This window comes from Primulina eburnea, unplaced genomic scaffold, assembly GCF_022965805.1.
Source record: "Primulina eburnea isolate SZY01 unplaced genomic scaffold, ASM2296580v1 ctg1_ERROPOS9082318, whole genome shotgun sequence".
NCBI classification, from domain to species: Eukaryota; Viridiplantae; Streptophyta; class Magnoliopsida; order Lamiales; family Gesneriaceae; genus Primulina; species Primulina eburnea.
The window spans coordinates 21406-46909 of NW_027331036.1; the positions used below are offsets into that span (position 1 = coordinate 21406).

The window sequence follows — 25504 nt, forward strand, 5'->3', positions numbered from 1 at the left end:
GAGTTTGTTTCCCTGATTTTAATGGAAAAAACATAAGCTTCGGGAGTAAATTGATGATCTAGAGATCACACACATACATTTTGTGAAAATTATTATTATTCATTCCGTTTGAAATTTGAGAAAAGTCATGGATTCTAGACCCACAGATGACAGACCCCACCATCCCTTAATAATAAAAAAATACCTATGATAACACGATATTCGAATATCAAATCTGTCTAAAAAAAATTTGTGAAAGTAAATGCGGCTTTCGGAGGACACAAGCCCTCAGAACTTGCTTACTCTCGCGCATGAAACTTATTAAGATTAGAATTTGAATTTAACTCAACCTCAAAAGCAAGCTCAAGAGAGGAAGATTATCCAAGACCATATATATAACTCCAAGGTATTTTATACAACCGATGTGGACAACTAACACACCCTCGCACGCCCAGAAATGAACATCATGAAGTTTACAAATGACTCAATTATGGGCAGAACGAGTGACCCAACTATAGGTAGTCCAACATATAACGGTGCAACCTGAGCTAGCTTAAGGAGGAGAGGATTGTCCAAGACTATATATACAACTCCAAGATATTTTATCCAACCGATGTGGGACAACTAACAAAATTTGATAAACTCAAGCTCATTAGTTCACATTTACTTATTCGTCAGGAATGAAAACTCCGCCTCTCTCTTTTAAAAACTTGGGAGAACCATTTATGTTTTGAGAAGATTAGGCTTTTTTAGAAATCTAAAATCTCTTCTTTCGTTGCCTCGTCCAATAGGCAGTTTCCAGGATAGGTGATTATCCAATATTAACCATCTTTATCATAAACATTTATTTTTAATAAACTTGAAACACAAACTAAGTGGGGTGTATTCAATTCAGAGTTTTGATGACTTTTAATGACTTTTTTAAATGATAGACTTTTATGGATTTGATAAATTTTTATTGACTTTTATGGAATCTCACAGATTTATAAACAGATTTATGTAGACTTTTTTGCAAGATTTTTATAGACTTTTGTAGATTTTTTTTTATAAAATTTTATAAATTTTGTACTTAACTATAACATGTGACTTTTTATTAATTTTTTTGAACCAATAATTAATTGACATATATAACATATTCAATTTGAAATTATTTTTAATATTTATTTTAATAAATAAATTTACTTATTTAAAAGTTAAATCGTTTAATCCTTACATGTATATATATGTGGGTTTATATGCATGTTTGTAAATTTTTTAAAATACATCAATTGATTAACATGTAATCTTATTTTTAAATTGATAATATAAATGTAAAAATAATATTATTTATTATTGTGTGAATATAATTTTGTATAAAAATATCATAGCTTACATATTAATTAAAAATACGAAAATGAATTTAAAAAATCATTGTTGTTACGAAACTATTCAATTATTAAGAATTAAACAACATTTTTTTGATCATATTTTATTATTATTGAATATTACATTAATTTGTATAAATCATAAATTAAAAATCACAAAATCAATTCTATAATTCAAAATTTCCCCGTGTTATTAAAAAAAAAATTATTAAATGAACAATCAACCAAAAAAAGAAAATTTTGAAAAAGAAAAATGAAAATATATATAGAGATACACTTCGAAAATTTGAGAGAGTAATAGAAATAGATGAGAGGAGAGAAGATCTGAAGATATGTGATGTGAAGCGACAGAGAGAGAGTTAAAAATCCATTCAAATCTTTGGGGTGAACCAAATACAATTTTTTACAATTTGTAGTTGTACCTTAGGCTTTAATGTTTGTATGTCAATGAATTCCATGGAGTTATTAAAAGTCCATGGAAAATTTGAATACCTGTAGACTTTTATAGAGTTTATAAAAGTCGATGTTGAATACCATTTGACTTTTTAAAACTCCATGAAAGTCTATTTTGAATACCACAAGACTTCTATAGAGTATGCAAAAGTCTTGATTGAATACCTCTAGATTCTTAAAATCTACAAAAGTCATTAAAGTCAATAAATTTTCCACGTTGAATACAACCCCCGAAAAATTTGAAAAAGAAAGATGAAAATATATATAGAGATACACTTCGAAAATTTGAGAGAGTAATAGAAATAGATGAGTGGAGAGAAGATATGTGATGTGAAGCGACAGAGAGAGAGAGTTAGACGTTTTAAAAATCCATTCAAATCTTTGGGGTGAACCAAATACAATTTTTTACAATTTGTAGTTGTACCTTAGGCTTTAATGTTTGTATGTCAATGAATTCCATGGAGTTATTAAAAGTCCATGGAAAATTTGAATACATGTAGACTTTTATAGAGTTTATAAAAGTCAATGTTGAATACCACTTGACTTTTTAAAACTCCATGAAAGTCTATTTTGAATACCACAAGACTTCTATAGAGTATGCAAAAGTCTTGATTGAATACCTCTAGATTTTTAAAATCTACAAAAGTCATTAAAAATCAATAAATTTTCCACGTTGAATACACCCACTAAGAATTATTATTCATACTTAATACACGTAAGTGAGATAAGAATCAAACAACACGCAAATGTGGGGCCAACTTTCGTAATCGACGGATGACAACGTAGTTTGTAACATCGACGGTCAAAATTGACACACGTAATCCCACTCATACAAATCACTCCACGCAGTAATAATATAATAACCCTAAAGTATAACAAGGAGCAGTTTCGAACTGCCCTTTCGTTTACCCCTCTCCGCTTCTCTCAGGCATAGCCGCCCGTCGGTCCGGCGGCCATATCTACCCCCTCCGTCGATTATCCGACCTATGCATCCTTCCCTCTCCTCCCTTTACTGAAAACTCAAAAAAAAAATCGAAAATTTTTCCGAAAAGTCCAAATTCTTACCCCGTTGTGTTTCTACTTTTGGTCAAGCTTTTTCAATCTGTTTCGAATTTTTTTTATTCTCTGATTTTGGTAATAAGAAAGAGGAGAGGGAAGTCATTTGAAAAAAAATTAAAAAAAAATTGAAAATTCTCCGAAAAGGGCAAAAAAAAATCATCTCTTAGGATTTTGATATGTCGGCGCCTGTTCAGATGCAGACTCAATTGCAGGTGGTGAATGCGGTTCCCTCCGGCGGGGCGCCGTTCGTGACGTCACTTTACGTCGGTGATCTCGACGCGAACGTGACGGATTCGCAATTGTACGATTTGTTCATCCAGATGGGAGATGTGGTTTCTGTTAGGGTTTGTAGGGATTTGACTAGCCGTCGTTCACTTGGATATGGCTACGTCAACTACGGCAACCCTCAAGATGGTTCGATTATTACGCCCCTTTATTATAATTCGAATTTTGATTTAATATGGGCAGTCTATCATGTATCTTTGTGTTTAATTATGGTGTTGTTTCTGGAAAGTGAAAGTGCTTCAAAGTTGACATTTTTTACGCCTGTGTTGTTAATCGTTTGGATTCAGGATCTTCTCTTATATGCTATATATTGTGCTGTGTTGTGAATGACGATAGTAGCGAACAAATTTATTTTATGTTCCCATTTAACTTGTATTGGCTCAATATAATAGGTATATTTCACCTTGTTTTTAGTTGTCAGATATTAATGTACTCCTATCCTTTAGATTTGATGGCAATTAAACATTTGAATTTTCTTTGGAGTTACCTGTTAAAGGTTACCTCATATGTTTAAGATTAATCGTGACCTTATTTTCATATCAATTTATTCGGCCAGAATCAGAGAATCCCTTTCTTATATTCTTTTTCTGTCAAAAAAAAAATTTCTTTCTCGATGACAGCTGAGAGAGCAATGGAGGAGCTGAATTTCGCTCCTCTCAATGGAAGGCCGGTTAGGGTAATGTATTCTCATCGCGATCCTAGTATACGTAGAAGTGGTGCAGGAAATATCTTTATTAAGGTTTGTTTTCCTATATTTTTGTCTCAATATTCCTTTGCATGCCTGCATAGCACATCATGGAGATACAAGCTGTGAGGTCCATACTTACTGCAATTCTTACCATAACTACTAATACTTGTTATGATGTAATTGGTTTGAGCAGAATTTGGACAAGGACATCGATCATAAAGGTCTTCATGATACATTTTCTGCGTTTGGGAACATTCTCTCTTGCAAAGTGGTTACAAATTCTTCTGGTCAGTCAATGGGCTATGGCTTTGTGCAATATGCTGGTGAGGAATCTGCCCAGAAAGCTATCGAGAAGCTCAATGGCATGCTATTGAATGGAAAGCAAGTCTATGTTGGGCCATTCCTGCGCAAGCAAGAAAGAGAGATGTCAGTAGACAAAACAATATTTAACAATGTGTTCGTAAAGAATTTATCTGAATCAACAACTGAAGAAGATCTTAAGAAGACATTTGGCGAATTTGGATCAATAACTAGTGCAGCGGTGATGAGAAATGAAGATGGAACATCAAGATGCTTTGGATTTGTCAACTTTGACAATGCAGAGGATGCTTCTAGAGCTGTTGACTCTCTTAATGGCCTGAAATTTGATAGTAAGGAATGGTATGTTGGAAGAGCTCAGAAGAAATCTGAGAGGGAATCAGAATTGAAACATCGTTTTGAGCAGACTGTGAAGGAAACAGTAGACAAATCCCAGGGACTAAACCTGTATATAAAAAATCTTGATGATAGCATCAGTGATGAGAAACTGAAGGAAATGTTCTCTTCATTTGGATCGATAACGTCATGCAAGGTTGGTGGATAATTCTTGAATTTGGTTGGATAGTGTCACCAATTTTATTGATATTTAATCCTCTGGTATTCTGTGGCTCTCTGGATTTGCTCTAATTCTCATTCAGGTGATGCGAGATCCCAAAGGAATAAGCAGAGGGTCAGGATTTGTTGCATTCTCCTCAGCTGACGAGGCCTCTAGAGCTGTGAGTATACTTGTGTGCATTCTCATCTTTTGTTGCCTTCTCACTTAATTATTTCATTTCAATTTTTTTAGCTTTCTGAAATGAATGGCAAGATGATTGCTAGCAAACCTCTTTATGTTGCACTTGCTCAAAGGAAGGAGGATAGAAGAGCACGGTTGCAGGTATTGTTGCTTGTTTTTCGAACTTACGACGTATTGCTAGGAACATTGAAACTGAAAATCTGAAGGATCAATTATAATCTTGTGGACCTGATAGATTGATTGTTGTTCTGTACTGCTTCTTTTTTTCTTTCTCCATTTGCAAAGCTTTTTTAGTTCTTCCCTGAGCAGTTTATTTTTGTTTCTCCATTTCTATATTGTTCAGCTTTATACTTGTCACTTTTGTAGTACCTTGTGAATGATTGGATGTAAATTTTGATTTTTCAATCATTTTATTCAGGCTCAATTTGCTCAAATGCGGCCAATTTCTGTCATGCCTACTGCCACTCCTCGCATGCCTATGTACTCTCCTGGTGGCGCTGGCTTAGGGCAGCAAATATTTTACGGACAACCTCCACCTGCCATGCTCCCACCCCAAGTAATTATATTTTCACATGATACTTGGTTCAAGTAATTACATTTTCGCATGATACTTAGTTTAGAAAGTTCGATATTTAGTGGATATTTCGTATTGGAAAAGTAGTATTGGATAACGCAGCATATTTGAAATTACTATTGGAAACACTTGAGGTTCTTGGAGATACGAGGGGTGTTAATATTACTGGTAAATTGTTTGTAGCTGAAAATTATCGTGCAACTGAATTTGTATGGTAGATTTTTTATGAAATATTTCAACTTGTATCAGCTCCGGATTTGGCCATGTGTTTCGAGAACTTTACAATGTATGTCATGCCATGTCTTCTTTTCAGCCTGGATTTGGGTATCAGCAGCAGCTTGTTCCTGGTATGAGACCTGGTGGGCCTCTCATGCCAAATATGTTTTTGCCTATGGTCCAACAAGGGCCTCAAGGTCCACGTCCTGGTGGTAGGCGTGCCAACGGTGTTCCTATGCAACAAGTCCCACAGCCTGTTTCTGTAATGCAGCAGCCGGTTTGTGGCCCTTTGACTCGTGCTTTTTCCCCTTGAATTCTTGGCTTTTTTCATTTGTTTCTTTTGTGCAGATGCTTCCTAGGGGACGCGGCTATCGCTACCCCCCTGTGCGTAGCATTCCTGATGTCTCTTTGCAAGGGATGGCTGGAAGCATGATTCCTGTCCCTTATGAGATGGGTGGCATGCCGTTGCGTGAATCAGGAGTGTCTCAGCCCATTCCAATTGGCGCGCTGGCATCTGCACTTGCAAATGCTTCGCCCATAGAACAGCGGACGGTGAGTATTGCCACGTGTCTCCCTCATTTACATGTTATCATTGTACGACTTTTGGCCTATACTTATGAAATATATCCAAGAGTTGTAGAATGTGTCCAATTTAAATGTGACCATATGTCATTCCAAGTCATATTTCTTGATAGTCTTTTCCCATTAAAGGAGTTACTGCACCAAAAAGTTGTTTTCTTTTCCCTTTCAGCTGTTTTGGCTATATGGTGTCTAAGAACATAGTAATTATTGAATTTAATTTTCCAAGTCACCATTTATTCTTGTGAAATTTAGTCTTGTTAATTTTGGCATGCCTTTATTTATTATTGCTTTGAATTATCAAAACAATATTCAAGAGTGCATATTAGATTGTATTTTGATTTCTTGGTTAAGATTCTGAACGCAACACTTGCCATTTAGTTGATATACCATTCACAAGCAGCTTGGCTTTGGCCCTACATTTATCTTGTGATGATGATGTCTTTTGATACGGATGAGTTTGGTTTTTGGTATAAATAGATGCTGGGTGAAAATTTGTATCCACTTGTGGAACAATTGGAGCCAGAGATGGCAGCCAAGGTGACAGGCATGCTATTGGAGATGGATCAGACTGAGGTTTTGCACTTGTTGGAGTCACCAGAGGCTCTTAAGGCTAAGGTTGCGGAGGCTATGGACGTCCTGCGGAACGTGTCTCAGCAGCAGGCTGGCCACTCTGCCGACCAATTGGCTTCTCTGTCTTTGAATGATTGACTTGGTTTGAGGAAAACATTGTCGTGCAAATGTGTCGGTCAGTTAAAGGCAACTGTTTTTAGTTTTACTTTTGATGCGTGAGGCTTCAAAGTTTGGGATTTTCTATGCCACCTTGAATTTTTTGTTTGTTGGCGAGTTGAATATTGAATGTGTGTTGTGGAACCTTTATCTATGTGTGCTATTTTTTCCAATATTTAACCAGACGATTTTGGGCTGATTTGGTTGATGTTTTGATTCTCTCTTGACTATCATTGCTTGTCATTGTAGTTTAAGTACGATTGATTGGTATCTATTAACATTCTGAAGGTTTAAGCGACACAATATGTTCACTTAGTTCTGTTCCTCATGGGAGGGAAAATGACACACAAGAACCCACTCGCATCGATCGTCTATTCGACAAAAACCCTTGTCCTTTTGAACAATAGATCGATACATCTTTATTTTTAAAATAATCAAACGTATTTCACCTGTCATGAAAACTCGACACGTTTTATCCTTTCTAATGGTGAGTTTTATGCATGATCTTAAAAAGCCAAGTCCTATTAACTATACATAGGATCATGTAATTAACCCTTAATTTCTTGTAAATTTAGATATTACGATCTTGGAATCAGCACGTTTTGGATAATTATTCAGATCCATTGTCGATTGACCTAATCATCAACGTAATCCAAATCCTCCAGTATTGGTTATATGATGCATTTGATAACATCCATAGACCCAAATGACTTTCAGATTACAGTTTTATTTAAAATGTTTTAGAAGTGCTAATTACCAAATAGCAATTTTCCTTGAAATAACCTTATAGAATTAACACTAGTGACAAAAAGTAGGTCTGCCCGAACAACTCGACTTACAAATGCCGGTCAAACATTATTTAAGGATCATTTTTGACTTGATGTCTTATATAAAGTAGAATCTGAATCAACTTAAACCTTGTGAATTCAGGATCGATTGTGTAACTGACTACCAAGATCGTGTATATCTATATGGTCATATTCGAACTGTTGAATAAACAAGCTTTGTACGAACTAGTCCTAATTAGTACAGAATATTTACAAAACTCGCCCAACCTCGGTCGACCCGACCAGACTTTACTCTTTGGAAAGGAGTCACGTTTGGGCCTCAAAATAGTTTCTCCCTTAACACAGCACAGCTTCAAATTTTAAGCATCCAAGCGAGCAACTTGCCTTTGTCTCATTCCAACCACAGCAGCTGCCGGATTGTCTTCGTTAACGTCAGTGCCATTAGCAGTAGAATCTTGGTTCTCAAGGGTAGGATGGGAATCAGATTGTTGATTCTCCAACTTCTCCCCAAAATTATGGAGTCTACGACCGATCAAATATCGGTCATCGCGTATAGAATTGTGGAGATTGGTGAACCAGACATGAAAGCGTTTGGCGCAGAAAAATATCAAACTGAGGATGAGACATCCCACCCAGGCGAATCGATAGACAGCAGAATTCACTATTAATGGGTACCCCAATATCGGAAAGACCCCTCTTGCTAAAACGTAGGGAACACATAAAGCCGTAAGCAGCTTCATAATGATTGGGAAGACTATCTCGCGCATCACCCAAAGACCTTGGAGCCTCGAGAAACCATCGTCTCTAACCCTTTCAAATTTAACACGCCAGCTCTCGTCCATTAGTGGCATCATGTGATCCAGCATAACCTGTTATAATGAAAACACAAGTTCAACCTGACCTGCATCAAACCATCCATCTACAATCCCTTCTACACTCAAAAGACTTGGTTAAAACACAAATTTTTGTGGACAAGTGGTAACTAATTAAATCACAGTAAAATAGAAAGTTTTCCTGAGAAGATATGGACAAAGAAGTCTACTGCTTACCAGTCTAGTCCAGATCTTCAAAAAGATCAGTCCTAGAGCCCAATCCTGGTACAAAAGAAAAACTGGACTTTCATCCACAGGCACCCGCATAGGCACGATCACGAGAAGTTCAAAAAGCAGTCCAATCAACACAGGAATGACAAAAATCTGGAATATTGAGGCAATACACTAGTTAGCAGAACTAATACATATGACACTATTTAATCACAGACCAACACATTCTTACCCATATCGACAAGAGAAAAGAGCTCTTGAGAATAATGCCACACCATTTTGTAATCTGTTTGAGTAAAACTCGAGTTCTTCTGGTTCTTACAAGCTCAATACAATACCTTGTTCCAGCCGAAGCAGTCCAAATAACATAGCTTCCGATCACAAAAGCATATATATCTAATAAAAGAACATGTGAGCAATTTTAGCTTATCCTAATATCAAAGAATAAAAAAAGGATAATTAATTGATTCATCCAATAAAATACCATTGCATTTGATGCCATGAGTAATTGGGAGAAGTGGGATGGCATTGAAGAGCAATCGACCAATTGAAATGGGTACAATTATCAACGCAGAGTTGAAGACCAGCAGGGTCATCCAAGCCACAACCAACAGCAGCACGATACGGAGTACAAAGGCCCACCTTCTAAAAGATTAACGTAGATGGTATAAAGAAAAAAAGCCATAGTCGACAGTCATTTTAAAAGGAGATCAAAAAACTTGCACAGAATGCCAATACAATTATAAGCGCTCTACACAAGGCAAAGCTAAGATTTGGCTAAATAAAAAATTTCATAAAACTGATAATAAAATATTAGGATTCATCAAATTCATCAATTAGTAAACTGGACTGCTAAGTGCAACCTATAAAATTATAACAGATGGTGCAGAAATTAATGAGATAACCAATTCCAAGGGTTTCACCAGAAGCATCTCAGTCCTGCAATACCTTAGCCAAACACAAGATATTGACGTGACCCATACATACATTGAAACAACCCTCTCACAGAACAATCAGACAGTGTCATGAAAAGCTCAACCAAGCAAAAATTATCAAACTGAAATCGTGATATTAATTAGCCAGCAATCCCCTTCATAGCAAGAACATAAAATGCTTATGAGAATGTAGGCCGCTTCATAGAATAACAGCTGAACATACAAGCGGCTAAATAAAAAACTCATCCAAAACTCAAGCTATAGAGAATTTAGATTTCCTTTAATGAAGCCTACCACATTAAATTCTTTCACAAAGCGGAAACGGTGTGAGAATTGAACCAGTAAATCTCCTTATTGGCTTACTTTCCAAACCATACTTGACGGTCACATAATCTAAAACCTCTAACTTAGAAAATTTTGAACCTTTCACTATTTACTGATGAATAGAAACGACATGTTTTTTTTAAAAAATTTTGGGTGTCAGGTAAATTCTTTAATCCATTTTCATTGAATTTGACATCGCCCCTAGGGCGTAGGCTGAAAAATAGTTTCTTCTCTCCAAAATTAAACTAACAATAATTTTCCTAAACAGTCACTCACGATATATATATATTATATATATATATATATAAACCTCAATTTCTATTGGCCACACCGCCAACACCATGCTCAAATGATGTATGTAAGTGAATTAAACAAGTGCAAGAATAGGAATCATTAAATTAATTGTTTAAATCATAAATAAAATTAAGGCAGTCTGACCGACCCCCTCTCGCACATGATGGTAGACATAGAATACCATCAAACTTACTCTGGGTCAGTTGTTTCGTCAGCTTCATACTCTCCAACATTAGTATTTGTCGCTACACGTCTGGGTCTGTTTACAAGTCCAAGGGCCAGAGCTCGTTCCTGCAAAGCAGCATGGGCTTGTCCTCTATCCTGCCGACCTAGATCCCGGTTTCCATGTTCTTGACCACCATTATCCTCTGGCTTTGGTAGAAGAAAATCTGTTAAACCAAGTGCCCAACCAACAGCAGTAAACCAATACCGGAGAATGGATTTGAGAGTATGTCTTAGTTTAAAATGTTGGACAGCGAAAGGAATGCATATTTGAAAGAGAAGCATGTCTGCAGGAATTTCAGTAAATGGGTCGGATACCCTGCAAATTACAAGAGTAGTCTTAAGAATTGAAAGGAGCGAGTCCGTTAAGAGGACAATGCAAGACCAAATGAACAATAAGATTTCCATGCGGGAAAAGCAATCTTACGAAATATCAAGAGGGAAAATGGATGGAGCCATCCTCATTGCGAGCTTGACTGGCAAAAATACAAGCATCACTATCAAACTCCCATAGACAAAAACAGACAACAGAACCCTACGAGCATGTTTGTGGACAGGATCATCAATCAGATCACGAAAAGGGTTGTAATTCGGATCAGCGGGATCCCGGAGAAAATACAGCACACCATTACGCAATACCTACATGGACATATAAAACGATCCAAGGGCGTGTAAAATAAGTCTTACTTTATAAACCATACAAAAGGAAATTAATAATTTGGAACAGTAAGTACCCCTCGAAGAAGGCTGACGAAGATGCTTATTTGCAGCATGTAAACAATACCTACAACCCAATGAACCAAGGCACTTGCCAATGGTGAGACTGAGAAGAACTCAACCCTCTGTGATATTGTCTTCCCGAACATCCTAATAGTGCAAAGATCAAGCCACCAACCGCACATGAGAGGAAAAACCCCAAGTTCAATAACCAGGAGGAAGGCAACCTTAATCGTAGTCATTAAATGTCTCATGGCTGCCACAAACTGCCTGAAGAGGGATGGAATAGTTTCTGCGATGGACGTAAAACCATAGAACCTCCCCATGGTCAAAGGCTCTCCTCTGGAATACCGAATTAATGTAATAATCCCGACATAGAAGATAATAAATGCAAATATAAACATGTATCCAACAGCAAGGGTGGTGACATCAGAAAGGCGTGACACCCCAGTAGACTGAACTTTCAAAAGGTCCATTGCAATGGCAGAGCTAATGTTGACCTCAGTTTGTCCTGTTGCATTTATTTTCAGAGCATCGACAACCTGACCAAGCATACTACTTTCATTGCTATCAGATGTCAAATTTACAGAAGCCGTCAATGCATTCTTCAGTGTAAGACTGGCCAATGAAAGTGCTGACTCAGTAAGAGGCACAAATGCAGATAGCAAAGGACTAGCAGCAGAAGATAAAAACCATGACATATAGAAGAGTATAAGTCGTCCTAATGAAAAGGGGACGAAAATCACAACACCGAGGAATATCATGTTGCTTGCAAGAACCTGAGGAAAAAGAGAAGGAAATAGAATGAACTGACCATACAGTATAAGTCCTCCTAATGCAATAGAGACGAGTGAAGGCGGCTTCAACTAAAAAGGAGACTAATTAGCTGGTCAATTTAACACGACTGAGAAATTTTAAATGACAATTGATTCCAAAAGAAAGACAGATATGGGATTCCAACATTATATTCAATCCTGTAAGAAACTTGAAACTCTCCTACATGCATGCGTACAGAAGCTAACAGAAGCCCATGAAATCCATGGAATAGATCGGGGAAAAGAAAAAAAAATACAGTTAATCTATAACATGATATTTGAAAGAAATGCAATCGAATCATGAATTTCACAGAGAAATTAATGGAGGACATCTCACAGTGAATGCATTTTCCACCAGATGAAATACAGGTCCCTGCATGCCAACCAGTTCATCAAAAGGTACATCCTCTGCACCATCGGCATCATCCAGACCATCAAACATCTGCTCAACATGGGCCTCAAGGCGAGCTGCTTGCATCTCCCACCTGGCTGCAACATTTTCTGCATTCCTTCGGATCATCTGACCGGCCCCACCAATTCCCTGTGCTCCACCATCCTCGCCATTCCCATCTGCTGCAACATTTCTATTGGCTTGAGCAGCTTGCCTTCTTGCACCTCGAACTCCATTTCTATCTCCTTCATCTTCTCTATCAGCATCATGGCCCCCAAGTTCGCGTAAATGTCTAAAGTAATCTCTCAGTGAAGTTGCTCCAAGGAAAATGAACACAATGCTCGCTGAGAGCAGAAATCCATGTAAACAGTCAGTAAGAATGACCGTCGTACCCAAATGACTCAAAAATAGTCTTTGAGCTTCACCAAAACTTCTAACAAAGGCCAACCGCCATATCCAAAACGTGATAAATGGAATTATGAGAAGCCAGACACAAAGCACAAAGCTGAGGCGTAGAAAGAAGTGTAGAACATGGTAAGCTTTCATGGTAATCCCAGCAATGAATTCCAGAAATGGAAGTCTAGTTGGAGCATTATCCGCGTAAACCGGAGAAAATGAAAATGGATGTTTGCAGACCTACATTGAATGAAATCAGCGGGTAAGGCTTAGAACGTCCTGGAATTAAGACACAAGACAGGATTAATTTTTCATAGCAGAATGCTGAACAATAAACAACCGGAAATTTTAACTAGATAAGGCGTCAATCATAAATTTCTGCAGTATATTAAAGATGACAGATTCATGAAAAGTCTTATTAAATAATGGTACGTCAAACTTCAATGACACCAATTCAGGTTCCTAGTTCCTACCTGAGTAAACATTTTTTTACAAAAATATACCAACAAGTGAGATAAAGAGAACAATCAGACAGTCGAATTCCACCTCCCACGAGGAAAAACACGGGAAAGTACAGGAATTTATTTTCCCGTCTCGTGTTACTTTCATTTCGGTACTAACTAAACCAAAACAACTAATTACAAGCGGCCTAATCACCAAATAAAGTTCCCGGAACATCTTGACTCGCCAAAAATCTCATCAAATCCATTTGAAATGAAATTAAACCAAGTCAACAGAAATCACAGCAACCAAACTACAACTCGCAATAACAAAATTGAAGACTCGCAAGTCATAACCACAACAATCAAATACTACAAACCTCGCATTGGCGAGCGTTACTGTGAGTAAGCCACTGAAGAAGGCATTCCTGGTGCACAAACTTGATGCTTCCGCTGCACGCGCAGGGGTACTGCAGCGGATTATCGATGTCCCCAGGATTCCGGCAGATCCGGCAAACATCCTCCTCCTCCTCCTCGTCCAACAAATCGTACTTGCTTACCCCGTTAATATCAATATTTTTCATGCAGTTACTGCTGCCATAACTGCTCACGCCTGGCGAAGAATCAACAGATGACGGCTCCGCCACCGCGTGAGACGAGGACGAAGATCCAGCCGACGCCGCCTCCGTTGCCGATCCGATCTCCATCCAGCCGGCGGGAGAAACCAGGTGAGCCCTTAGGGTACGTTAAAATTTGTGCGTTCGGGAATGGAGGTGGGGTTAAGAATTGGTCTAATTTGATCTTAGATGAGGCTATTTATTAGTGGAGAATAACTGAGGTGACGGTTTTGCCCCTGCCTAGGAGGAATTTTTGGGAAACGCGGATGTAAATCCTTTCCGCAACTGGCCGGTTGGCGGTGGTTTAGCATTGACCGGGAAATTAATAGTGGGAATTGAATGGAAGGGCATGGCGGCCTCAATTACTTTTTAGAAAAAAATTTGTGAAATATAACTATGTCCCCTTCCCATGTGCAGATGACATTTATTCGATTTAATTTGCATCGATATATATATGAGTAAGTTTTTATGAGACGGTTTCAAGAATCTTTATCTGTGAGATATGTCAACATTATCGATATTCATAATAAAAAATAATAATCTTAGCGTAAAAAGTAATATTTCTTCATGGACAACACAAATAAGATCTGTCTCACAAAATACGACCGTGAGATCATCTAACATAATTTTTTGTATATATATATAAAATATAAAACGTGTCACAAAATATCTATTTTATCTTTAAATATTCAAGTCATGGAATCATTATAACTAAGTCGTTCGTTTAGTTATCTCTTCGGCAATCAAACCCTTCGATGTGATGTGTCCTTCGTTCTTACCAAGATTTGACTATTTTGACGAACACAAGATGTTGCATAGATAATGTATTTATAGTCGACTATTACATTTATATATTGTTATACAAGAAAATCTACCATTTTCGTTACTGGTTGACGAATGTCCAAAGCGACATGGTGTGACTTTATTTTGTAGAAACATGTAATAGAAAATTCGATCAATTGAAAGAAAACCGTTTAAAATATTACAAAAATATAAATTATAATAAGTGTTGAGAAAAAGTTGATGTTTCTCAAAAGAGTTAGTCTCATGTGAGACCGTCTCACGGATCATAATCCGTGAGACGGGTCAACCCTACCCATATTCCCTTTAAAAAGTAATACTCTTAGCATAAAAAGTAATACTTTTTCATGGGTGACCCAAATAAAAGATCCGTCTCACAAATACGACCCGTGAGACCGTCTCACACAAATTTTTGCCTTCTCAAAATATGCCTCAAAGTTAAGTCAATGGGAGCTGAAAACCATTGAGTTAGTTGCATGTATATTGAAATATCTACGACTTAAAATACTGTTAGAACTTTTTTTTTACATATTCATCTTCGAAATTCTTAAAATTTGTATGCATGCGACATTGCTGAAAAATACTCTTTTAAAAATGATCGTAATTAAATAACAAATAAAACACTACAGTTAAAAATGGCCAACTCGTCCATCAAAAAATGTGCGTAAAAATAAACAAGTAAAAGTCCTAATAATCATTAACATGTCAAAATTAGTGCATAAAAATGTTCATGTTCACTCTAAAATAATAAAAACGTGATGTGCAGAAAATATGGTCATCGGGTCATGTGCGCAAATCCAGCCCTACCTACTCAGAATTCAGCACCCCCAGCCTCCTCAACAATCACTTGCATCATACACGCCTAGTGAGTCTAAAGATTCAACACATCTGTAGTTAATAGCAAATACGTATACATAACATGCAACAGTGAAAAGTGCTGTAATAAAATACGTTTTATGATCTTAAAGATGTAAACATAAACATATTCTAAAAGCATGCGTGTCAAAACAGCTCAGCGTATCACCATATACTTATACATTTACTTTAATTAAATTCAGTTCATTAGTTGTGACTTTCGTGTCAGCTTTATTCGATAGATCCATCTACGTATAACTGTGGTACCAGGCGGCTATCGGACATTAGCGACAATATTATCCATCCACTGTGCCTAGGCCTCATCATCATCGTATACATATATCGTCAATCACAACCAACTATCATCCTTCAAAAGCATTATCATTTTCATCACTTATTAAAATCATACATATACGAAATTTTTTTCTTAAATCAAGCATGCAACGTATTTTTTCATTATTCACAAAAATCATGTTCGTGATACAAAAAAATTTAAATAAAACATGCCAAATTGTGCTCAGGCCGCTGTCAGAACTAAAATCTCGACTCAGGTGCAAAATGATCATTTTGCCCCTGGAAACCCAAAATGACCACTTTATCCCTGGACCTCAAAATTTCGACCTGAAACTTACCAAACTCCTTAAAACATCGCAAAACATGATTATAAGCATTTCTTTGACGTAAACTGAGCCCGTGTCAGAAGTTATACGATTCATTTTAAAACTTGGACCCGAGTCTCGGTTTTATCCCGAATCAACCTGAAACTTAACCAAATTTTTCCAAACTTAAACCGTGACTAAAAACTACGGGACCAGCCTAAAAACCACTTATTTCAGACCCCTTATGACCCTCAATTAGTAACCACAAGTTGCTGGAAATTCTGAACATGCATACTCGAACCCTAGTGCACCACGCTTCCATATTTTCGACCCTAGCTCAAGACCAAGCGGACCAGCAGCTAACCATCTATTCTGGTACCAAGTTCGAACCCAAGAGGCTCTCGTTTACGAACCCTAGCTGACCCTACTTCCCAAAACATCAGCTCCGTGTGCTACCCTCGAAACCGCTCCACACAAGCTAACGAACCCTCCCTCGACCTAACCCCTTCGGCCGACTCCTAGACCACGAAAAGCCGTTCATGGCCCTCTCTCGGATCTGTCACGGACCCAAGAGGGTCAGTTTCTTGGCTGGATTCAAGCCATGCACGATGGCACAACCCAAAGCCTTTGATCTCGCCAAAACCGAGCCAACAATCGCTAAGCATCGATCGGCCCTCAATGCTTTCGACACTAAGCCAACTCCAGCCCCTTGCTACCTTAGTTCATGACATTAACAGCCCCCTAGCACGAAGGTTAGTAGCCCCCTTACACAAACAAATCAAGGAAGACATGAGCATGAGTCATGTAAAAGGCAATTTTCATGTCAAACTTATACAAAAACGTGAACACATGGTAGATCAAAAGATTTCTATGCATTTACATAAACTTTAGCATAATATTGGCATGAATGAAGCGAAAAAGAAGATACATGCGTGCCTTAGCATTTAAATGAGAATATCTACGTGCGGGACGTGAACTGGAGAGGCGGGAGAGATGTTTTCTTGAAAATATTGAGGGGCCGAAGCTTGCTACTGCAAAGGGGAGGGAATGCTGCTGAAAAACGTTGGGGAGTGGCTGCCGAAATGTGAGGTGGGCGGCAAAGGGTGTTATGTAGGGTTCGTGTTTGATTAAGTGTAGTTTAGGTTAATAAAATATGCACTAATGAGCCTTAATTAAAAATTAAAAAGGTTCTGAGTCCATTAGGCTATAAAACAAACCCAACAAGTTCAATAAAACTCCCGAAAAATATTTTATTTTGATACGTTTTAGAAAATATTGCCCGAAACCTCAAAAAGTTCTACGAATCGTTAAAATTTGCGTATCGGTAAAAATTATAACCCGGCAAGTAAAAATACCCAACCAAGGCTCACTTTCGAAAAATACCCTTATGACACTTCAAACTAATTAATTAAAATTAATCATTCAATAAAAAAATATTTTTCCTGATAACCCCCGGTCTACGTTCCTCGTTCGAGCTCGAAATGTAATTTAAAACCCTAATGTATGAAACTTTAAAATAATCATGCAATAAACTCTAGCCATGCAATAATCACGCATTAAATGCATAAAAATCTTTAAACACATCTTTTAAATAAACCCTAAATTACATGCATTCAGTTTACGTAAATCGAATTTTATGGACCTTACAGATGTGTTCTGTCAGTTGGAAAGAGTTGGGAGCTGTTACTTTGGAGAGTTTCTCGGCTGAAGGAAAAGATATATATATAGAACACAGAAAAGGATTACGATAGGCTCAAGCCCAAGAAAAGAGAAGAGATCAAGGAGATTAAGCTTGATTGAAAATTCTTGAGTGATATTCATATCTCTATAATTGTAAATACTCTCTGGTGATTGAATAAAGAGCGGGTCGTTTTTCTTCCCGTGGACGTAGGTCATTCAAGGTCGAACCACGTAATTTCTTTGTCTATCATTAAAACGCATCGCATCGTGAGGCACACACACACTGGCTCAAACCTAGCTCTGATACCAAATGTCACGGTCCAGCCCACTTGTGATATTCTCCGCTTTGGCCCGAGGCTGAGCCGTGACATTTGGTATTAGAGCTAGATTTGAGCCAGTGTGTGGGTGCCGCACAATATGACGCGTTTTAAAACCGTGAGGCCTCGGGCTAAATCGGACAATATCACATGTAGAGTGGGCCATGACATTTGTTCAAGATTGGAGAAGGCAAGGGGATCCTGATCAAATAGATGACTTCATCAAGATTCTTGATGATCTTGAAAATATCTAGGTGAAGTTGGAAGAAGAGGACAAGGCTCTGATATTGCTGAATTCCCTCCCAAACGCATATGAACATTTTAGAGATGCCTTATTGTATGGAAGGGAACAATCCATCACCCTTGAAGAGGTTCAATCTGCCATCTAAGCCAAAGAACTACAGAAGAGAATTCAGTCACAAGGGCAAGTTCATGGTGAGAGTCTGAACACTCGGAGAAGAACTAAAAGAAAAAAATATAAGAACAAAAGAGGCCGATCAAGATCCAAAAGCCACATCATATATAAGTGCTTTATATGCCACAAAGAAGGGCATTTTAAACATGACTGTCCAGTGGTGCGACTTTGATTGTTGAAATTCCAAAAGCAGATTGTCCACAAGTAGTATAATTCGGCGAGTTTGAACATCGTATCCACAAAGAAGCTAAGTTAATTACAAGTCCACTACAATGTCCTTTTGTTTTGTTTTTTTTTTCTTTTAATTGTTTGAATCTTTAATTGGTAATTTTTAATTATTCAAATTTTAGTTGAAGTAGTTGAGATTAGAGGATCCACTCTTGATATTTTAATAAAGATAACATTAATGAACATTATTGAAATCCACTTAATAAAATAATTTCAATATATTAAATAATCATATTTATATTATTTAAATATTATTATTTATAAGTATATAATATATACCAAAACTTATAAATGTTGTCAAGTATTTATTGTGCTATATATATATATATATATATATATATATATATATATATATATATATATATATTTGTTAACACTAAAATCAAAGTTTCCACTTTAAATGGTTGGTAAACCAAACAAACATTTAAATAGTACCAAGAAATTAATATTATGATATATTCATATATAATAAATCAAGGCATTCAATTTAAATGATTAGGTAATATCAAATTAACATTTAAATGGTTTAAAAAATTTAGTGTAACATATAACAACAATAAATCAAAACTCTCACTCATAAATAGGGTATAATAATGTTTAAAGAAATAAATATAACATAAACAATAAATAATGAATAAATAATATAAAACATAAATTAAAACCTTTAAAATTATCTTATATATTATTATACCAAGAGTTTCACCTTTTCATCTCAACTTTGGAAAAGTTACCTACTTATTATTCAAAGTGTAAAAATTTGAATATGAAATTAACATATTAATTATATTTAAATGAAGAAATAAAAGAAAAACAAAGAGAGAAATATTATGAACTCAAACGTTTATTTATAAAATTACTGATATCTCAATACATTACAATACACCCCTGTTTATAGCCAAATTTGGGAGAAAACCACAAATAAAATATTATTTTGTACATATAAGTCTTCATTGGTATTCTAAGAAATTATGTCATCATACACATCACTTTTAAAAATATTCTCATCCGATTTTGCTTTTCAACATAAAACAAAACATATAGATAATTCAGTTGTTTGAATTGTGTTATTTTTTTGTTACCCTTTGACCAAGTAATTTGAGAGATATAGTCAAAATGCCCTAATATGGTAAAACTGTCACTCTTTTGGTAACTCTATTTGTTGCTTAATTTGATCTCAATTGTAAGAAGATTTTTATCTCATGATTGCCACCAATATTGTAGATATTAAAATCAAATTTCTATAGGTCCAATAATCATTTTAATCTCATTTGCAAAGCCAATGTTATTCTTGTTTTATCAAAACTATAAAAATAATAAAAACTTATAATTACACAACTACTTATATTTTATATAATTTATTATAAAACATATAATATTTAAACACTTAATGAAACAAAAACTATAAATTTATATTATAAAACATTTAATTAATGTATAATTTTTTATGTTTATCACACCCCCAACCAACTTATTGTTAGTCCCTAGAAATTTAAGCGTTAATAGCAACACAAAACATATTGATTAATTTAAATAGAAATATAATCAGAACTATCCAATTGTTTAAATTAAAATTGAAAACTGTCAAAGTTATATCAAGATCAACATAATTATAATTTTATGAAATAATCAAAGCGGATCAATTCAAAGCTTATTTACAGGTAATTAAATGTACATGACCTTGAGAAATTCTTAGTAAGAGTCCCGACTCCATATCCTCACAGGTTAATAAATGTTTCAATTTCTCTCATTGAGTTAGAATAAAGATAAATGCTCAGGAAAATAGTTTACAGATTACAAACAGACAAACGAGCCAAATTAATCAAAAGATATGAAATTCATTGATTCAAAATCTAGTTATTCTTATTATATATTTTTTTCCTGATCTTCTTTGGAGATTTTTTTCCCTTTCAAATAGTCATAGAATAAGAATAAGTTTATGCTCCTTGACCACATATTTATTTAATTTATATAATATATTTCTTTCTTTTTATTTTTTTTCTTTTTTCTATGAGAGATAAATGGGTCGTAGCATATAACTTTAAAATTACATAAATATTCAACATCTCTTTTTTTTTTCTTTTTTCCAGGAAATATCGATTTTTTTTTCAAAATAAAAACTTAAGATCTAAACAATAGATAGTCTCTCTTATGATCAATACATGCTCAAAAGCTGATTTCTCAATCCTCTCCACTCACTCACAAAATATGTGTGAGTTTAAAATTTTAGGTACTTTTATCATGTACATCTTGGGCCATATACTTTAATAATTGATCTTATCACAATGGTTAATCACTCAAAAATATTTCATAAATAATATTTTGATGTGATCAGAATATTAAAATTGACTTTTTTCATATAAAAATTTAAACAACATTAGATAGATCAATGTATTTTCTAATTTAAATCTTTCAAACATATAATGTATGATATTTTTGCGAAAATTGCTAAGATACAAACAATAAACATGGTTTTATTTTAAAATATTATTTTTTTAATTTTGTTTAAGTTTGTTTTTTTTAAAAAAAAAAAATCATTTTGGTGATTCTTCATACATAGAAGAAACTTTTAATTCATCCTCGATCGTATTACATATAATATTTCCTTCAGCTAAAGTTGTAGGAATAATACCCAAAACCTGATTACATTCAAAATGAACAGATGTTGAAACAGATCATATTAACCAAATATTACCTCTCCCATATACGAAGTGAATTTTTATCTTAGCCAATATCTTTCCAAGATTATTCGTTGCTTCTACAAATACTTCATTTTTCTCAGGACTCGACCCACAAAATACGACGCTAGTAGCTGATAACTCCTCCCCTGATGGGACCGTTACGGAGTAGCTCACATCGAGTCCAATGGACTTGACATCCAAATAATTAACGAACATCTCTGAGATAAAAGAGTGAGTGGCCCGGAGTCTAATAAGGCCTTTGTGGCTACTCTCTTTATGAAGATATTTCCTGAGGGACATTAGCACGACGCATAAACTTATACCCCAAAATACTAATTATAACATCATGCGTGGTTAGAAATCTCTAACCAAAGTCTCCAAAATACGAGAACAAACTATTAATCCCGAGTAAAATTTGAAGCATGAATGGCAAAAATAATACGATGTTAAATTAAATAGGTTACCAGTCAGTAGATTTGTGTCTGGGTTCGCCTCCTCGGCATGCATGGCGAACACTCTCCCCTGAGTCGGCTGCCTCCACTGCGGGCAGTCCTTCAAATGTGATCACTGGCTCGACACTTGAAGCATTTGTCTGAACCCCATAAACATTGTTCCATATGATGACGGTTGCATTTCGGGCACGCTGAATACTCACCAGGCTTCTGAGGAGATTTTTTTTGCGAAAATAGGACCTTTACCTTTCGGCGGTCCTTGAAACGGCCTCTTTCCCTGCAGTCCCTGGAGAGGGTTCTTAAACTATTGTTGCTGTGAGTGATGTTGCTGGGGTGCCTTATATGGTCTCTTGTACTGCCTGTCATTCTCAATATCCCTCTGGTCCTGATCTGCCGCCAAAGCTCTCGACACAGCAATAGCATAAGTGATAGGACCATCAACTCTAACATCGCGGCGCAAGATCGGCCGTAATCCATCAATAAAATACCTCAGTTTCTCTCGGGCATCATTCGCAATTAGGGGCACGAAGTGACACCCCCTCTCAAACTTCCTTACAAACTCTGCTACGTTGTTGTCTCCCTGTCGCAAAGTCATAAACTCCCTGGTCAGGCGAGAGCGTACTTCCTCGGTAAAGTAATTCGAATAGAAGACCTCCTTAAAACCTGTCCAAATCAGGGTCTGCAAATTTACTGACACAGACACGATCTTCCACCACAATCTAACGTCCCTTGTCAGCAGAAAAGTTGCACATCTGACTATGTCTGCATCCTGCAGCTCCATAAAAGTGAATATCACCTCGATAGACTTAATTCATTCCTCAGCTATCATCAGATCAGTAGTCCCCGAGAAGTTCTTTGGATCTATCCTCCAGAATCTCTCATACACCGTCTCTGGCCCTGGCCTCGCTCCCAGTATCTACTCCAGCATTGTTCCCTAGCAACTGTGCGAAGAACTGTGTCATCCCTACAAGCATCTGTGCCTGGATATCTGGCGGTGAACGAGAGTGGCCCTCTCTATCCGGAGCCTCTCTATCCTCTTCGCCTGCTCCACGTGCGATCATAAGTCTAGGAGGCATATCGTTCCAAAATTTACCCAACACGTAAACCAACATGCAAAAACATAATGTCCATATCATAAGATGAACATAAATCGAACTTAAACATGTACAAGTTGAAATCGTGACCTTGATGCTTACTACATGAAAAAATTTTAAAAATTTAAAACTTACAGACTTGAGGCGTGACTTCGTGAGCTTCTTGCAACCGGCATTAGGCATAACCCATTACAAAAACATCACTCTGATACCAACTGTAAAGTGACGTGCCTTAAAACTACTTTAAATTTGCGAAAATAAAAATTTTCTTAAATAAGTAATAATCTTTCGAAATGCAATATAAATAAAATGCTTGACTAAATATTTGAAATATAAACGAGCACAAACTATTTCCTTGTCATCAATATCACAACCAAAACGAGCTTGCGAAAAGTACTAGTTTAAACAACATGAAGTAATTTCATTAAAATCAGTGTAAATGAATTTAAAACTCAAGCGGTCCTCGGGTTAGGCCTCCGCACAGTCTGAGCCAACTCACTGGCCCCCACCTCTCGCCTTCTCGTACTTGTCCTCACCTGCATCGATCAAGTCTAATGAGTCTAAAGACGCTACATATATAAACTAAAAATAACAAATAATACATAATAAAACCACATGCATTGCAAAGTAGTACATACATACTTGAACTCTGAACATACTTATATAAACATAAATGTGCCACCATTTCATAAATTTTTTCATAAACGTGATGAATCATACATACTTAAACATGTATAAACATCATCATTTTGTGTAGAGATATGTTTCAAAGCAAGTGACTCATATTTTCAAGTATGTATGTACTACTTTTCAAAGCAAATGACCCAAAGCAAGTGTTGGGGGGGGGGGGGGGGGGGGGTGGTAAACATCATCATTTTGTGTAGAGATATGTTTCAAAGCAAGTGACTCATATTTTCAAGTATGTATGTACTACTTTTCAAAGCAAATGACCCAAAGCAAGTGTTGGGGGGGGGGGGGGGGGGGTTAATTAGGGGCTAGAAAAAAAACTTAGTTAAATAATTAGTGATAAAATAATAATAATCTAATAATTTAATCATACTCAAAGATTTAATAATATAATTAAGTACCAAATTTTCAAGATTAAAATTCTCAAATTCAAATTAGTATTTTTGAAAATCTTAAAATCACCTAGTAAATTAAATTAGACTTTAAAATGCTTAAAATTTCATAAATCATTTAAAATATCAATTTGACTGAAATAAAATACTCAATTATTCATAAATCGCCTAAATCGTCATCGGTCTCTTTCTCTGATCCTGCATCGAATATTCGCCTGAAACATAAAACTCAAGAAAACATTTTAACGTGCATCAAATAAACATGTAATAATTTAAAACAATGCCAATTATAAATCATTCATCATTAAAATCATTTTAAAATTAAATAAATGATTTAACAATTAAATAAATGCATGAGTTTACGTGTACTGCTTTTGGGATGTACACGATGCATCTGCTCCACCAACCGGCATCATTATGTCTTCTGTCTTAGCACACATCGACCTTCCAAAGTTCAACCGATTTCTGAATATATGCCATTTTTGTCTGATTTTGATCACGAAACGACTCGCAAGAAAAAATCTCATTCTCCCCAGTCTACCTCTGCTAATGACCCTGCTCAAGGCCCTCTCCAAGCACAATTGGTGTCATCTCCTAAAAATCCATAGAAGGACAAGGTAACCATTGCCTCAAAATTCCCCTACATCTAAAGTTCCTTCAAACACTCTGGAAGCACATGAAGCTATAGACAAAGTACTTCCTGCCTCAAATGAAGAAATTGGCAGTGATTGAAAACATAGCTGCTGAATTCGATGACCCTCGATCCTCAAAGTCAACTGAAAAAGGTTCCTCTTTTCAAGTAGTCTAATTCAAGGCAAGATTAATCTCTTCATCAGATCAAATTGAACCGGAAGAAGAAGAATTAATAACGGAAAATAGCCAAAGGGAGATTTTGGACAAACTAACAAATATGGATCATTATATTCTTGCTCTTAACCGTAAGCATTTTGATCTCAAAGAAACATTTCAATCAATGAAGTCTGCTCCCTCCAAGGAATTCTCTGCTATGCATACAAATGTTACCATCCGACAATACAAGCACAAATCTTCATATCTCAACATGTGCACTAAGCTTTCACGTCTTAAAGCACATGTTGACCAACGCATGGATGTCCAAGGAGCACAACTTACTGAAATCATGCAATTTCTTATCCATGGTGACGTCAAAAGGGGGAAAGAGAGTGGCAAAAGGAAGTTTTGAGAGCAGAAGAGCCAGTTAGGAAAAGGGTTGCATAGAAGCTAAAGAAGAACAAGCTAAACAAATCTTAGGACAAAAAAAAAAAGTTAATGTACTGTATCTGTTTAGATGTCTTTGCATTCTGATTTTTTTTAACTGTAGCTTGT

The 25504-nt window shown here is 36.1% G+C and overlaps 2 protein-coding genes across 3 annotated transcripts; one reads left to right on the forward strand and one right to left on the reverse strand.

The window, feature by feature from the left end:
• The first annotated feature begins 2672 nt into the window (after positions 1–2672).
• On the forward strand, positions 2673–7179 carry LOC140820851 (polyadenylate-binding protein 2-like). The gene is made up of 9 exons (XM_073181214.1): positions 2673–3269; positions 3761–3879; positions 4022–4678; positions 4785–4862; positions 4934–5023; positions 5301–5438; positions 5770–5949; positions 6021–6224; positions 6732–7179. The coding sequence occupies exons 1-9, from the start codon at positions 3032–3034 to the stop codon at positions 6960–6962; spliced, it is 1935 nt and encodes a 644-aa protein (XP_073037315.1). The 5' UTR covers positions 2673–3031; the 3' UTR covers positions 6963–7179.
• Positions 7180–7875: 696 nt separating this feature from the next.
• LOC140820850 (probable E3 ubiquitin ligase SUD1) lies at positions 7876–14136 on the reverse strand. Of its 2 annotated transcripts, none has more exons than XM_073181212.1 (9): positions 13726–14136; positions 12456–13145; positions 11321–12169; positions 11014–11225; positions 10558–10905; positions 9296–9456; positions 9044–9207; positions 8818–8964; positions 7876–8637 (listed from the first exon to the last, which is right to left on the reverse strand). In XM_073181212.1, exons 1-9 carry the CDS (start codon positions 14050–14052, stop codon positions 8128–8130), a joined length of 3408 nt encoding a protein of 1135 aa, XP_073037313.1. In that variant the 5' UTR covers positions 14053–14136; the 3' UTR covers positions 7876–8127. The 2 variants fall into 2 exon arrangements, with proteins under 2 accessions (XP_073037313.1, XP_073037314.1); XM_073181213.1 differs by having other exon boundaries at positions 11321–12082; positions 13726–14135.
• Between the last annotated feature and the right edge of the window lie 11368 nt (positions 14137–25504).

What these genes read in the sequence shown, in the direction of transcription:
- LOC140820851 (XM_073181214.1), top strand. Translation starts at nt 3,032, where the DNA reads ATGTCGGCGCCTGTTCAGATGCAGACTCAATTGCAGGTGGTGAATGCG. An exon ending in GATCGATAACGTCATGCAAG is followed by an intron (nt 4,679 to 4,784) that starts GTTGGTGGATAA and finishes ATTCTCATTCAG; the next exon opens with GTGATGCGAGATCCCAAAGG. An exon ending in ATAGAAGAGCACGGTTGCAG is followed by an intron (nt 5,024 to 5,300) that starts GTATTGTTGCTT and finishes CATTTTATTCAG; the next exon opens with GCTCAATTTGCTCAAATGCG.
- LOC140820850 (XM_073181212.1), bottom strand. Translation starts at nt 14,052, where the DNA reads ATGGAGATCGGATCGGCAACGGAGGCGGCGTCGGCTGGATCTTCGTCC. An exon ending in TCGTCAGCCTTCTTCGAGGG is followed by an intron (nt 11,226 to 11,320) that starts GTACTTACTGTT and finishes ATGTCCATGTAG; the next exon opens with GTATTGCGTAATGGTGTGCT. An exon ending in CTTTTCTCTTGTCGATATGG is followed by an intron (nt 8,965 to 9,043) that starts GTAAGAATGTGT and finishes TCAATATTCCAG; the next exon opens with ATTTTTGTCATTCCTGTGTT.